At 47.2% G+C, this 16311-nt stretch overlaps 1 protein-coding gene across 1 annotated transcript in view; it reads left to right on the forward strand.

Moving 5' to 3' along the window:
• Positions 1 to 16311, forward strand: part of TMEM132C (transmembrane protein 132C) — a 444401-nt gene that overhangs the window by 274516 nt on the left and 153574 nt on the right. Inside the window, exon 3 of the mRNA XM_055359198.2 lies at positions 3534 to 3680. Coding sequence (XP_055215173.1) covers positions 3534 to 3680 — 147 coding nt within the window. The remainder of the gene's footprint in view (positions 1 to 3533; positions 3681 to 16311) is intronic.

The raw sequence follows: 16311 nt of genomic DNA on the forward strand, positions 1-16311 counted from the left end.
ATTTTTGTATTTTTAGTAGAGATGGGTTTTTGCCATGTTGGCCAGGATAATCTCTATCTGCTGACCTCATGATCTGCCTACCTCGGCCTCCCAAAGTGCTGGAATTACAGGCATGAACCACCACGCCCAGCCAATTCTCTGTTTTCTTAAACACGGATATTCTTTACTGCATAGGCTGTATTTCCGGTAGGTTGCTGCCGTACCCTCCCTGCGTTTGCCTGTTTCAGTCTTTCTGCGTCGACAAATACAAACTACTTCCTCTGCTCTCACCCCACAACAACCAACACAGAAGACTCCTGTGGCCAAGCATGGGGCAGAGGGGGTGGTTTCTCCCATCGGCAAGTGAGCGAGCAGTTCTGCAGCAGATGTCAGCTGGGTGTCCTCTAGTTCAGTTCCCACCACCTCTACCTGGAGAAATCGTCAGGCCCCGCGGGTCGAGGGCTCACTCCCCAGGACTGCTCCCCACTGCTGATACCAACTGCAAGCCCTGGCTTACTCTGTCTGTCTGTTTCTCTCTGTCTCTGTCTGTCTGTCTATTTCTCTCTCTCTTTCTGTCTCTATCTCTCTCTCTGTATGTCTCTGTCTGTCTTTCTCTCTTTCTCTGTCTGTCTCTCTCTCTCTCTCTCTCTGTGTCTGACTGCCTGGCTTTAAAGTGGGGTTCCCATGACCTCATCCTCAGGTTTGATTAATTTCCTAGAGCGGCTCACAGAGTTCAGGGAAACATTTACTTATGTTGACTGGTTTATTACAAAGGATGTTATGAAGGATACAGATGAGGAAACATGTAGGACAGGGTATAGGGGAAGGAGTATGAAGCTTCCTTGCCTTCCCGGGATACCACCTTCCAGGGACACCACCTTCCAGGAACCTCCATGGATTCAGCTATCAGGAAGCTCCCCAAATCCTGTCCTTTGGGGCTTTTAGGAGGCTTTATAACTAGGTATGATTGATTAAATATTTGGTCAGTGGTGATGAGCCCCTCTGTTCCCACTGGAGATTGAGGGGATGGGCTGAAAGTCCAAACCCTCTATTCTTGCCTTGGTCTTTCTGGTGACCAACCCTATCCTGAAGCTACCTGTAATCCCAGCCACCAGTCACCTCCTTAGCGCACAAGAAGACATCACTATTCCCAGGATTTTAGGAGCTGTATGCCAGGAAACAGGGATGAGTACCAGATCTTTATTTCAGCATATCACGGTCTTTATATCACGTAGAGACTTTTCTTAGTGTCTAACAATTCCCGTTTTCTGGCTCATATAAAGGAGGGGGGACTAAAAGGCTGTGAGAGGCTCAGAGCCCCTCAACCGCACTTGCTGACTTCAGGCTTCACTGCAGGACGTCTGGCTGGCTGTTTGGAGAGGCCACAGTGTCAATGCCTGTTGCATTTTGGTCTTAGGATGGTATCACCCTCTGGAATCCAGTGTTTCTCCTGGAGGGTGAAGATCCAGTCTAGGGGGACCCGCCTGCGAATCTCAGCGTTCAGCACACATGGGGTTGTGGGGTCCCTCTGTATTCGGTGTGGCACCCCCAGGCACCCCCAGTTCCCCACTCGCCCTGATACTTATACCCAATTTGAAGTCCTGGCATCACCTGGGCATAAAAAGGGGAGTTTAATTGGCCGCTTCCTAAACAGACTTGTAGCCAACCCTCTTTATTTCAGTCCTCATTCACTCCGATTTTGTGACTGTTATCACAAACTCCTGAGTCTGGGGGGCTGTTTGGTAGAAACTGTGTTGGTTGTTGACTCTGCTCACTGACAGCTTGAAGCTCCATTTTGAAGTTCTGCTGACTTGTTTTATCCACTGAACTCCCAGTTTCCAGTTTCCCAAATCTGTTGCTGCAGCTGCATTTCCTCTTCCGGTCATGGGATTATGCCTTTTATTTTATTATTATTATAATTCTCTTGAGTTGGAGCCTTGTTCTGTTGCCCAGGCTGGAGTGCAGTGGCACGATCCCAGCTCGCTGCAACCTCCGCCTCCCAGGTTCAAGTGACCCTCCTGCCTAAACCTCCCAAGTAGCTGGGACTAAAGGCATGCACCACCATGCCGGGTTAAGTTTTGTATTTTTCGTAGAGACAAGGTTTCACCACGTTGGCCAAGCTAATCTCCAACTCCTGAGCTCAAGTAATCTGCCCACCTCAGCCTCCTAAACTGCTGGGATTGGCCGGACGCAGTGGCTGACACCTGCAATCCCAGCACCTTAGGAGGCCAAGGCGGGTGGATCACAAGGTCAGGATATTGAGACCATCCTGGCCAGCATGGTGAAACCCAATCTCTACTAAAATACAAAAAAAGTAGCCAGGCGTGGTGGCAGGTGCCTGTAGTCCCAGCTACTCGGCAGGCTGAGGCAGGGGAATTGCTTGACCCCAGGAGGCGGAGGTTGCAATGAGCCAAGATTGCACCACTGTACTCCAGCCTAGCGACAGAGCAAGACTTCGTTGCAAAAAAACAAAAAAAAATGTGCTGGGATTATAGGCGTGAGCCACTGTGCCATGAGCCACTGTGTCCAACTGTCTTATGCCTTTTAAAACAGTCCCTTTGCTCTCCTGTGAGTGGGATGAGGGAAAACGGTATAAGTAGATGTGTGTGCTCAAGCTGCCACTTGTCTCGTCCGTTTATTGATAAGGAAAGTGAAATTGAGGCTGGCTAAGTGGTGTGATCAAAACAACAGCAGCTTTAGGAGGAGCTCTTTGCCTTCTTGTTGCTTTGTTTTTTGGTCCCTGACTTAATGTATCTTTGTTAAGTGTGTGCCAGGCAAGTTACGTTAAGCAGGTTGGGGACTTCCCTGGAGTGATGTAACAATCGCTAACATTTATTAAGTGTGTATTGTATGCCTGGCGCTGTTCTTGTTCTAATCTCTTTACATCTATTTAATCATTACAGCAGCTTTATAATGGGAGCTACTATGATCCTGCTCTTTCTTACAGAGGAGGGAGGCGAGGCATGGAGAAGTTAAGCCTGGCCCAAATTTGCACAGCTAGGAAGTGGTGAAACTGGGGTATGAACCCAGGCCTGGGTTTCCTAGTAGTAGTGACGCTGGGGGCCCAGTGGCTCTGTGTGGTGGGGCTTTCAAGTGGGTTGTAGGCTGTTTAGCTGCATTCCTTCTTTCTCCCCACTTCCCTACTGGATAACAACACCCCACACACACACAACCATGACAACTACAAGTATCTCCAGACATTGCCAAATGTCTCTGGCAGGGCACAGAGCCCCCTGAGTGAGGAGACAGACCCAGGCAGGCTGAGTGCATGCCTTGACAGCTCTGCCCTGCAACCTCCTGGTCTGGTGAATTCCAGGGGCCCTTTTTCCTCCCCCTCAGAACCGGACAGCAAGGTCTGTGACTGCCTTATCCACAGGCAGATCCCGCTCGCCCTGCCCTGGCATCACCACCACTGGGTGGCTTTGCCTCTCACTAGATATGAAAAAAGTGGAAAAGCAAAACAGAAACTAAAGGTGGCAACTCTGCAGAGCTGGGCACGTTGGAAAGGCCAAGCCTTAACCCTGTCTCTCTCTCTCCCATCTTCATCCCCACAGAGCCAAAGTGAAGAAGGGGGTGAACATCCTGAGTGCTCAGACCCGTGAGCCCCAGCAGTGGGGCGTCAAGCAGGAGGTGGGCAGCGGCGGAAAGCACGTGACGGCCACCGTGGCTTGCCAGCGCCTGGGGCCCAGCCCGCGCAACAGGTAAGCGGTGTCCTCCCTGCAAGCGTGTGTGGTTCCTGGTCCCGGGCCCAGGCCGGCTGCTGCCTAAGAGCCTTGACTTGGACTCGTGTGAGCCGCTGCTCAGAGGAGCTATTGAACCCGCCACGTGGAAATCTGGAGGCATTGATATCCATGCAGGACCCTCTGCCTCTGCAGCAGGGCGGGGTGGGGCGCTCGCTCTGCAGTGCTGCGGGGTCAGCTTTGGAGCAGGGTGAGATCATCTCTGCTCTGATAGGGCTTGTGCATTCTCCACACCTGAACTGACTTTCTGGGGGCCTTGCCCTGCCTACATTATCAGAAGATGGTCAGTTACAAAGTACTCATTTTTTCATGAAGGGGAAGATTGAGTTTTGAGTGAGAAGGAATTTAAGGAAAGGTGGTGACAGTCAGTGGCAATAATGGAGAAGAACCTGCTATGTGAGATTCACTGTAGACATCCTGGATGATTTTTTAAAATAATTGTTTTCTGGTTATAAAAGCAATTCAGACTCATTTTAGAATATGAGGAAAACACAATTATATGGGGCGGGGGAATCATGCCAATAACCTTCCTACTCAAGGGTAACCCACTGATAGCATGTTGGTTCATTTCCTTCCAGGGTTTTATACCTGTGTAAGGCTAATATATGCTAAATATATTTAGTTTACAAATTTGGTATCATCAAATACGTACAGATTTTAAGGACACTACAGTTTTCACTTGTATTGGAAACATTTTCTCTTAACATTAAATATTCCTCAAAAACATTCTTAATAGCTTTATAATATTCATCAGACAGATTTAACATAACATAAACAACCAGCCATGCCTGTATTTTACCATTTAGGTTGATTCCAAGTTGTTTTTAAATTTCAACTTTTATTTTAGATTCAGAGGGTACATGTGCAGGTTTGTTATGTTTGTATGTTGCCTGAGGCTGAGGTTTGGGGCATGAATGATCCCATCACCCAATAGGTAGTTTTCCAGCCCTTTATTCCCTCCCTCTCTCCCGACTCTAGGAGTCCCTAGTGTCTGTTGTTCCCATCTTTATAACCACATGTACCCACTGCTTAGCTCCCACTTATAAGTGAGAACATGGAGTATTTGGTTTTCTGTTCCTCCATTAATTTGGTTAGGATAATAGCCTCCAGCTGCATCTGTGTTGCTGCAAAGGGCATGATTTTGTTCTTTTTTATGGCTGTGTAGTAGTCTATGATGGATGTATACCAGATTTTCTTGATCCAGTTCACTGTGGATGTGTTGATTCTGTGTCTTTGCTATTGTGAACAGTGCTGCAATGAACACATGAGTGCGTGTGTCTTTTTGGTAGAACAATCTATTTCCTTTGGGTATATACCCAGTAATGGGAATGCTGGGTTGGATGGTAGTTCTGAGTTCTTTGAGAAATCTCCAAACACTTTCCGCTGTGATTGAACTAATTTACTTTCCTACACACAGTGTGTAAGTGTTCCCTTTTCTCTGCAATGTCTCCAGCATCTGTTATTTTTTGACTTTTCAATAATCATCATTCTGACTGGTGTGAGATGGCATCTCATTGTGGTTTTGATTTACATTTCTCTGATGATTAGTAATATGGAACATTTTTTTCATAAGTTTGTGGCCACTTGTATGTCCAAGATTTATTCTTATAGATAATGCAGCAATAAACCACCTTCCACATAAATCTTTGTCCACATCCCTTTTTCCTTAAGGTGGCTTCTTAGATTCAAAACGTAAGATTATTTTTCAAGGCTCTTGTTGTATTCTGCCAGTGTATTTTTCTGAAGGGATTGGTATTAAAGAAAGAAATATTCTATTACTGGACATATTTTCTTAAGTGACAGCTGCAAGTCACCATGAAAAATCCTCAAATTCTCTGCTTGGTTTAGAACCCGCTGTTCTTTTGCCCACAGAACCCACTCCTCTGTCCTTCCTTTAATGTGTAATGAGAAAAAGAAAATCTGGTGTCCCAAACAGTTCACAAACTCAAATGCCAACCGTCACCATCATTACCCCAAGAAGGATTTTAGTGCATCTGGCCGAGGTGAGGTCAGGGACGAGGGTTGGGTGTCTGAATCTTTGATTTGTGAAAACATGGCCAGAAAGAAATGTGTTTATGAGTCCCTTGTTCCAAGCAGGAGATCAGAGGCCAAATTAAATCTCCTGAATCGAATGCACATGAAGTCTAATTAACCCATAAGATTAGTGTTGATTATGCAAATGAAAGCGAACGTGTTCATTAGCAGGTGGCGAAGTTATGTATGTGAATAGTTCTTCACATGGGAACCTGAATGAGAAGCAGAGCGAGGGAGGTGAGCCTCATGGTATCGAGTCCTGAAGGGCTCCTGTGGCCACCCTGTTTGTTCTGAGCTTCCAGGCGCCCCACTTTGACCCCAGTTGTGTTTGCTGTCTCAGTGGTAAGCATTGTGCATGAGTTTCCACAGTCAGCCATCCTGAATGTTTTGGCAGACTGTGGACAAGAGGAAGATCTGAATCTGCAGAAATAGAGAATGATGGCATCTGAGGCACAGAAAGAGGCACTGCAGATGGTTAGACCCCAGAAATGTGTTCAAAGAGGAGGGCGGGTGGTGCATTGGGTGGAGTCACCATGCCTGGCCCCACTTTCACTTATAAGGGCCATTGTGGTCGTGTTGGACCCACCTGGGTAATCCCGGATCATCACCCATATCAAAACCTTCACTTAATCACATCTGCAAAGTCCTTTTGCCTTGTAAGGTAACATATTCATAGGTTCTGAGGATTAGGATGTAGACAAATTGGCCTGCCTCTGTCTTCTTACAGCACGGCCCCTGTCATGTCCATTCAGTCCTGAGTCTTTGAAATGCTGGGTTTGGACACCTTGGGGTACCGAGGTCAGGCCAGCGAGTGCACCTTCCAAGATTCTCAGGGCGGAGAATGGCGTTCCTTCCCATGGAGTTTTCTTGGTAGCGGAGGAGGTCTGATAGCAAGATCTTTCTCATGTATAGCACTGCCACGGGCAATGGTGTCGCCCTTCCTGGCGGGGTCCAGCAGAAGCAGTCAGTGCCAGCCAGGAGTGTGTATTCTTGCTTCAAGGTGAGGGTTGCGCAGTCAAGTATCTGAAGCCTCATTGGCACTGAGCCCCACCAAGGCCATGACTGTGGCTGCCTGCAGGAGCCTCTCTGCAGGACTCTGAGAGCCTGCGCTGGCTGGAATGGCACTCACAGGTGCAGACAGTGGTTCGTTCCTTGCCTTTGGCTCTTGAAATATCCCATTGTGAAACCCCGTCTCTACTAAAAATACAAAAAAAAAAAAAAAAAATTAGCCGGGCGTGGTGGCGGGCGCCTGTAGTCCCAGCTACTCGGGAGGCTGAGGCAGGAGAATGGTGTGAACCCGGGAGGTGGAGCTTGCAGTGAGCTGAGATCGCACCACCGCACTCCAGCCTGGGCGACAGAGAGAGACTCTGTCTCACAAAAAAAAAAAGAAAGAAAGAAATATCTCATTGTGAGCTTTTGCATTTAGGTGAGTCACCGATTTGAGATGTGGAAGCTGCAACTGTGTTTTCAGATCTTGGCCACATCCCCGTGTTGGCCACATCCCCTGGCTGGTAAGACAGGGAACCTAGGGAGACATAAATAGTTTCAAAAGGGTGAAACTGGTCAGCCCATGGAGAGGCTGTCACACCAGCGGCTTCCCCAGGCAGGTCCAGAAAGGTGGTTCTGGAAGGTTTTACAATCCCCTGCCAACCATTCCCATCTGTAGCTGTTTCTTCAAAGGCACAAACACCAAACACACACACCAAGTCTAACTAAAAGTGGTGGCTTTGTAAACAAACACAGCTTCAGAGCATGCCCCCTGGCCCTTTGCCCGCATGGCCGCTCACCCCTGTTGATCCCCCATGACCACTCACCCCTATTGATCCCCATACATAGAAGCCTTCTACATCAGGAGATGATGGTAGCTGATCTGGGGAGCTGAGCTCTGAGAGCGGCAGGCAGCTAGTGGTTAAACACGCCTGTTGTTGATGCCTCAAGGGCTCTGAAAGTCATTCTAGTCCATAAGTTTCAAACAGGACCATGAATGAGCACCAAGGGCACCCCAATCCCTAAAATTGCTTGAAAATATATGGTGTGTGAGAGACTGCCTCCACTTGCCATTCTCATTACACCACTTTCACTGCTCTCTTCCAATTCTTTAACTCATATGAACTGGTCGTCCCTGAATTGAACTTGGTTGACCCGTGTTTTTCAAGCAAAAATAAAATTTCAGTGATATTTGTTGGGACACACAAAATCTCCAATTAGCCATAGTCCCCATTCCACCCTATGTCTTGTATCTGGCATCTCCACTTGTGAATTGGCTACGTGGTTTGTGAAGGTGTTGTAGTATGAAAATCCAGTGTATCAGTCAGCTATGTAAGGACCCCGTGATCACGTAGGGCCCACTTGGATCATCTCTCCGTCTCATGATCCTTAACCTAATCACATCTACCAAGTCCCTTTGACTTATAAGATAACATATTCATAGGTTCTAGGCACTATGATGTGGACAAATTTGCCACAATCATGCCACATAAAAAAACCACCCAAATCTCAGTGATTTACAACTACAGTTTGCCCTCCATATCCATGAGTTCTGTTCACAGATTCCAGATTCTTTTAGTGGAAGGTTGTGTCTGTATTGCACATATACAGACTTTGGTTTTCCTGTCATTATTATCTAAATAATATGGTATCACGTAACTATTTACATAGCATTTACATTATACTAGGTATGATAAATAATCTAGAGATGATTTAAAGTATGCAGGAGGATGCGCATAGATTATATGCTACTACTACATCATTTTATCTAAAGGACTTAAGCATCCATGGATGTTGTCATCTGCAAAGGGTCCATGAGCCAATCCCCCTTGGGTAACAAGGGGCAACTGTCCAAGCTTTGCTCTCATGCTCCCAGGGCTGTAGGTCAAGTGCAGTCTGGGCCTGCTAAGGGGAAGCTCAGGCGGGAGACTGCCTTGGGGTGTGAGCTGGCTGGGCTTAGCTCCAAGCCTTGAGCTGAGTGTCTGTCTGTCCATGTGTGTTTGGTCCTGGGCCCAGGCTGAAGGGGCAGAGTTATTCTGGGTGTGCTCCTCTCACAGCAGCTCATTATCCTCTCACCTAAGACCAAAACTGGTGTCCTGTCCATTAACATCCCCTTGGCCAACGTGAGTCACGAGGCCAGGCCATGGGGTGAGGAAGTCCTCACCACCCAGACATACGGGGTGGGTGAGTGGAGGGAGTGCGTGCTGCACTCAGTAAAGCCACCATCACCTCCCGGCGCGTCAAAGGGCTGCTTGGCTCGGAAAATATCCCCTATTGCTGAAATGTTCTTGCACAGTTTCCATCTGTGGGAAGCTTTAGACATCCCCTTTCCCATGTTCGTTTCTTCAACAAATTATGTGTCAAGTGCCCGGTACTTGCCAGCTACCATGCTGGCAATCTATGGCCAGGAGTCTTATCGGGGGAAGTTCAAAGATGAGATACTTAAAGACTGTCCCAAATATGAACTCACACCTGGCGAATGACGAACCGTGTCGTGCTCAGCATAGGATGAACAGTGGCGCTTGAATGAGTGAGGAAAGAAGAATCATAAGTGAGACAAGCAGTGCTGACTGTGTGCCTCGTGCTCTCCAAATGCTTTGCATATAATCCTCCTAAGCATCTAATCCTCCTTCAAGCGTTCGAGGTAGACACAGTGAGCCATGACCTCAATTTGCATGAGGGGAAACCGAGACATGATGCATTTTTCAAACCCACTCAGTAAGAGCTGGAGGTGGAATTCAAACCTGGGAGGTCTGCCTCGAAGAACAAGCTGTCGCTTGTGCTTATTCTTGTCCTGAAAGGAAATACACCCAATGGATCACCCCAGCTGGCAGACACTGCTCCACCCTGGTTCCCGTTAAATCTCTTTCACTGCTCTATATCCCTCGGTAGGTGTGTTAGCCAGCTAGGGCTGCCTGAACAAAATTCCACAGACTGGTTGGCTTAAAACACAGAAATTTATTTTCTCACCATCTGAATTCTGGAAAGTCCGAGGTCAGGGTGCTGTCAAGGGTGGTTTCTGGTGAGGGATCTCTTCCTGGCTTGCAGTTCGCCACCCTCTCGGCATCTTGTGTCCTCAGAGGGCCTTTCCTCTGTGCATGGAGAGAGAGAAGCTCCTGGTGTCTTTTCTTTTCTTTTCTTTTTTCGAGACAGGGTCTCGCGCTGTCACCCAGCCTGGGGTGCAGTGATGTAAACAGGACTCACTGTAGCCTTGACTTCCTGGGCTCAAGCAATCCTCCTCTCAAGCGATCCCCCAAGTAGCTGGGACTACAGGCATGCACCACCAAGCCCAGCTAATGTTTGCATTTTTTGTAGAGATAGGGTTTCATCATGTTGCCCAGGATGGTCTCAAACTCCTGAGCTCAAGTGATCCACCTACCTTGGCCTCCCAAAGTGCTGAGATTACAGGTGTGAGCCACTGAACTTGGCTTCTTCATCTTCCCATAAGGACACCAGTCCTATGGGATTAGAGCCCCCTCTTAGGACTTTATTTAACCTTAATTACCATCTTAAAAGCCTGCTCTCCAAATATAGTCACACTGGGGCAGAGGGCTTTGTGAGATGAATTTTGGAGGGGACAATTCAGTCTGTAATCATCGGGTTGGCTCTGTCATCCTGAACCTGCTTCTGTCACTGCACCACCTGGGGCTGCCCCTCACTTTTATGCACTTGTGCAGATTCTTAGAAAAGCCTGGGAGCTTCTTCCTGGGATCCTCTTTGCTGATGATGGACAGGTGTGGAGTACGAAAGCTCAGCCCCATCTCCCCCACTGCAGACAACTCTGAATTGTCATGGACACAGCTGGACTCAGAGCTTCCCACAGGATCAGGCTGCAGGCTGGGTCTTTGAAAGCACACCTTCTGTTTGCTTCTTCCTGCAATGTGAACTATTTCCCTCTCCGCTTCTCCCTTTCCAGTTTCTCCTGGTGCGTGGGGAGAAAGGAAACAACATCCTTAATCAGTCACTTGCAAATGAATCCTTGTCTTATGATCTGCTTCTAATGAACCCAAACTGAGACTCTCAGAAACATAAGAGCCCCCCGGCTTCCTCCCCTGGTGAAATGTCCTCTTAGATGGGGAGAGAGCACTTGTTAGGAAAACTGTCAAGCAAAACAGCTGTTTTGCTGGAGTGCCGTCTCCCTGTAACCTAGAACCTCTGAAAGACCAGGGTTGTTATGGTCCTGAAACCATCTGTCTATAAACACTCAGACCCAGGAAGACAGCTAGCACCTGGTCCATACACACACCAAACCACGTGGCATTTGGTTTCCAGGCTCCCCATCACCCTGGGAGAGGTCTGAGCATCTCAGCAGTCAGGCAAAGTCAGCCAACAATTTACCAGAGTGCACGTCGTATTTACAGGGTGCGAGGCCAACAGAGCAATTAGCATGCTGCCCAGGTCCTTCCCCGTCAGTGCCCTGTGACAGAGAGGATCGAGCATGAAGCAAATGCTTCTGTGTCTGCAGGGAAGAGGCAGAAAAGCACATAGAGAGCGTGCTGAAAGGCAGGAACACATCTTGCGGTTCTTTTGGCATCCTCCTGTTCCTTAGGAAACATCTTCCGCCTCCCCCTTCATCTCCTTTCCTCGGTCTGCATCTTTTTCAAAACCAGGTGTCCGGGTGAGTCTGAGTAGCTGGGGAGCAGTGAAGCGAGCAGTGAGTCTGACCTCAGCACTGGCAGGAGGGAAGAGCGGACCCTGGCTGCTTTTGATTCGAACGTTGCACCTTGATCTAATAAAGGTTTCTGCCTCAAGCATTCCTGGAGCCTTACTTTAAGCTCATTCCTTCAGGGAAAATGCTAAAACTTAGGTGTTTCTTTAAACTGTGGGCATACTCTGAAGTTCAGGGGGGACTCCGTGTTGGGAATGCAACCCCCTAAGGCTGTTGATGAGGCGGGCTCCCCAGTGGGGTCGGTGTAGGCACACCTGCCTGCCGCTCCACTTCCCACTGGCCCACATGCACCTGTGCTGTTAGGTGCTGAACAGCTTCACTTCAACCGGTTCACTTATGCGTCTCAAGTTTCCCATTAGGCATTCTTATTAAAACGCTACTGTTAACATCTCTTCCAGAAGGAAATATAGTATCTTAAAAATAGAAACTTACATAGAAAACCATAATATTCTGTAGATTTTATAGTGCTTGACAGCACACAGAATAATACTATGTGTATTTCACTGTCTCTGGCACTTTACAAAATGCTCTGTGTACATTATTTCAGTAAATCTTTCTGATGGTCTCATGAACTGAGGTATCATACCATTGGGCAAATAAAGAAAAGAATAAAGACACTCACGGGAAGTAAGCATCCAAATGAATATTTAGGCAAATCATAAAAATGTTTTATTTAAAAAATAACTTTAATGTACACAAATAAATGGAGAAAATGCCTATCAGTTGCACAAAATAAAGGTGAGCATAAACAAATACAATTAAAACATAAAAATCCTGGCCAGGTGTGATGGCTCACGCCTGTAACCCCAGCATTTTGGGAAGCCGAGGCTGGTGGATCACCTGAGGTCAGGAGTTCAAGGAATTTGAGACCAGCAGGCCAACCCTGCCTCTACTAAAAATACAAAAATTAAGCTGTGCATGGTGGTGCGTGCCTGTAATCCCAGCTACTCAGGAGGCTAAGGCAGGAGAATGGCTTGAACCCAGGAGGCGGAGGTTGCAGTGAGCCAAGATCACACCAGTACACTCTAGCTTGGGCAACAGAGTGAGATTCTGTCTCAAAAACAAACAAACAACAAAAAAGCGTAAAAATCCTATTGAAGTCTAGCTAGCTAATGTTAATAGCAAGAGGCTGTGTGCTTGCCTTGGAGGTTAGAGAAAGGGGTTAGCAGGTGCAGGGAAGTGCTGTGGACACACGAGAGTGCAAGGGTGTCCAGTCTTTTGGCTTCTCTGGGCCACATTGGAAGAATTGTCTTGGGCCACACATAATATATGCTAACACTAGCGATAGCTGATGAGCTGGAAAAAGAAATTGCAAAACAACCTCATAATGTTGTAAGAAAGTTTACAAATTTGTGTTGGGGCACATTCAAAGCTGTCCTGGGCCACACACGCAGCCTGTGGGCTACAGGTTGGACAAGCTTGCAAGTAGACCAAGCTGAGATTTTCTTCTCCTTACCTTTTTATTAGGCTTATTTTTAATGCCTTTATTTTACTTTTGTAATCATAAAAACATATTCAAAGATATGTTTTTAAAACCCATATTCCATATCTTACGTAACTATTACCATTATTGCGTCCTGCCTTACAGAGTGTATCGAAGTATTTTTATACCATTGAGATCAGTCTGTAATATGTTACGTCTCTTTTGTAACTTAACATTGCCAAAGTACTTTGCTTGTCCCATACTTAGCTTTTTAAATAACTGATTAAGTGGATGGACCTGAATTTATTTAGTAAGCCCCCTATCACGGGGCCCCTGGGTTGTTTGTTCTCGGCGTTTTAGTGTAAATAAACCAGCGGCAGACATTTCCACGACAATATGGTGCTGCCTTTTCCCCCCATTCTGAATCATGGAGCACAGGGAGCTGCTGTGAGGGATTTCTAGTCCGAGTTTCTGCCCTTCCTAACTTTATTTTGTCACCCCTCTCCTGGCCTTCACACCCAACATAGAAATTGGGGAACAAAGTCAAAAGCTGGCACCAGATGAGTGAAGGGGCCAGGGAAGAGGCAGGGAGCCAGGAATGGCCTCTGGGAGGAGAGGGAGGGACCCCGCGTGGTGCCCCTTTTACTCCTCCAATCCCTCCTTGTTGCAGCTCCGGGGGTGTCTGTGCCCAGGACTGGTTACGGGCCATGTGGGAGACTTTCGCTTTAACCTCAAAACTTCTAAAAGAATCTAAAAAGGAAACACTTTCTGTCCACGTGATTCAACCTTACTCAAGGGATGCACGTTGCCTTTTGGAAACCTTTCCTGGGATACTTCATCAGTCCCCTAGAGGGGCTGTCACTGACACTTGTAATTGTAGGACTGAATGCTGAGAGGTTGCAAAGCTAGCTGGACTCAGAGGCATCCATGTGAAATTCTGAGCCATTTAACCAGGAGTCGCAAATGCAAGGGACAGGTGAAAGGAGGAGGTGGGTAAGGAAGTGGGTGGAATGACCATGCCCTGCAGGCTGCGAGAGGCGGGGAGGGTGGTCGGCTGCACCCTCTCAGAGGACACATCCATTCTTTAGGCTCTAGAGCCTTCCCAGGTGGGAATGCAGGCTGTCAGTTGTCAGATCGCTGGATTTTTCTAGACCTGCTGAAAATCCAGAAGTCTTTCAATTTTTTAACATTTGCTTGGATGTTTAAAATCCCTGTGCAAATCAAACAAAAGGTATATTGTTCAGGAAAAATTGTTCATCAGGAAGTAAATCATGTGCAAAAGTGGCCTGTTTGAGTCAAAATAATGCCTGTTTTCTTTAGGAGGTTGATTGCCTGTATTGTCCAGGTACAGAGTTTGCAGCAAAACAGCTGTCTGGGAACTCAACTGTGCCTTTTTTGGAGGGACTTAGAAAGGAGGCCAGCTGTTTCAAAGACTCAGCTGCCCCTCATTTTCACCACACGAGCCCTTCTAAACAGAGCACATCGCACAGACGCTCCTGTATTTCCAGCAGATGCTATAAACACGCATCTGAGCTCCGGTTCTTATGGCTGTAAGTGTCAGCCCTAATTGGGATCCTGGTGCCTGGCGTGGAGTTCTCTCTCCCTGCTCCTCTTGTCACCCAGCTTCTAGTTTGATGGGGTAGTCTCTGGGCCAGTGTTCCCCAGGCGTTCTTGGAGGAGACTGGGATCCGCACACTTCCATAGAACAGTGAGTGATGCCTCTCCTGTTCTTCCCCCTCCCTGGAACAGAAGCAGCTGCTGCATCCCCAAGCTCCTTAATTCAAGAGCCAGCATCGTGCTTCAGGGACTCTCTGCTGCAGGGGAGAAAAGTAAATCAGGCAGGTAATAAAACGAGAAGCCTCTTTCCAAAAAAACAAAAAACAAAACAAAACCCAAAATCATTGAAAATGGTGAATAAAATGCCCATTAATATTCCTTTAAGCAGTCTCAGTTGCATACCTTATATACATAACTGGGCTTGGCTATTTGTTTTGGAGAATTCTGGAATAGGAACGTGCTCATAGCTGCTTAAACAGTTTTCAACAGTGCTTAGAGGAATGAAGTGCTAAAATAATCTGCTTTTCCCTAAAGGAAATTGCTCAGACCAACTGCCTTCTGTAAGAGATATTTGAAGATTGCAAACTACCACGAATTAAAATCTCCCAACCAATGGCATAAACTTACATTTTGGGTCCCCTCCTAAAACAAGTTAAAAATGTCTCCCACTCCACCGCACCCAAAACTTATAGCAGGCTTCTGTGAGCATCTGCAGCAGGATAATTTATTGATACACAAGTTGTGTGGGTCTCCATAAAATTCTCCCTCCTTTTCACCTTCAGTAGGCTTCAGGCCTTTGGCTTCCTGGACTCCATAGACATTTGTGGCAAACGTTGACTGTTAAAGCCCAAGATCATTGAGGTTATTGTTGTTGCCTAACTTTTTTTTTTTTTTTGATACAAGATCTCATTCTGTCACTTAGGCTGGAATGCAGTGGCACGGTCATGGCTCACTGCAGCCTCGACCTCCTGGGTTCAGGTGATCCTCCCATATCAGTCTCTTGAGTGACTGGGACTGCATGTATGCACCACCACACCCAGCTAGTTTTTGTGTTTTTGTGTGTGGAAAAAGTGTCTCATTGTGTTGCCCAGGTTGGTCTCAAACTCTTGGGCTCAGTGATCCTCCCACCTCGGCCTCCCAAAGTGCTGAGGTTACAGGCGTGAGCCACTGTGCCTGGCCCAAGTTGTCTGCCATTTGTAGACACTAAACTCTTCCAAGAGAATTTGCTGGAGGCATTGGGGTGGTGGGTGGAGAGTAGGGGAGAGGAACAGTTGAGGAGAGGCTGTGAAAGAGCCTGAAGGAAGATTTTACTGGAGACCGAAGGGCCAGATCTGGCATCCCAAGCCTCGATTTGATGTTTGAAATGGTGAAGGGACTTCTCAATTGCTTGATTCTGTTTCAAAATGCAAGCCCCACAGTTTATCATCCCATCAAGACTACCTACCATGGAGGAAATGAATTTTCCCAAAGGAAGTCAGGATGTGTCTGTAGAGGAGGAATAGATGCTGGGCAGTGAAAGCTGATGTGTAGGACATGGCGCCCATGAGAACCTGCACAGTGTTGGACAGTTTGTCCACACCATCACCCATTTCCCCTATACAGTGAGTATTAATATGATCCATTTTCAAATTATGACACTCTGTGTTATAGGTTGTACTTTTTTCAGAAATATTCCAAGGAACATACTCTCCATGTCCCCAACCCACAGGCTTTTCTGGAACCTCTCTACTCTCCCATGAAGAGGTGGCAACTTTGTCTTTTCCCCTTGAAACTGGGTGGGCTGTAGTGACTGGTTGACTCATAGTGCTGAGCAGAAGTGATGCTATGTAACTTTCAAAGCTAAATCATAAAAGCGCCCTGCACCAACATGGAGGGAGCCCTATTGTCCAAAGCCACCATGCTGTGAGGAAGCCCAACTATCC

Source organism: Gorilla gorilla, chromosome 10 (assembly GCF_029281585.2).
Source record: "Gorilla gorilla gorilla isolate KB3781 chromosome 10, NHGRI_mGorGor1-v2.1_pri, whole genome shotgun sequence".
NCBI classification, from domain to species: Eukaryota; Metazoa; Chordata; class Mammalia; order Primates; family Hominidae; genus Gorilla; species Gorilla gorilla.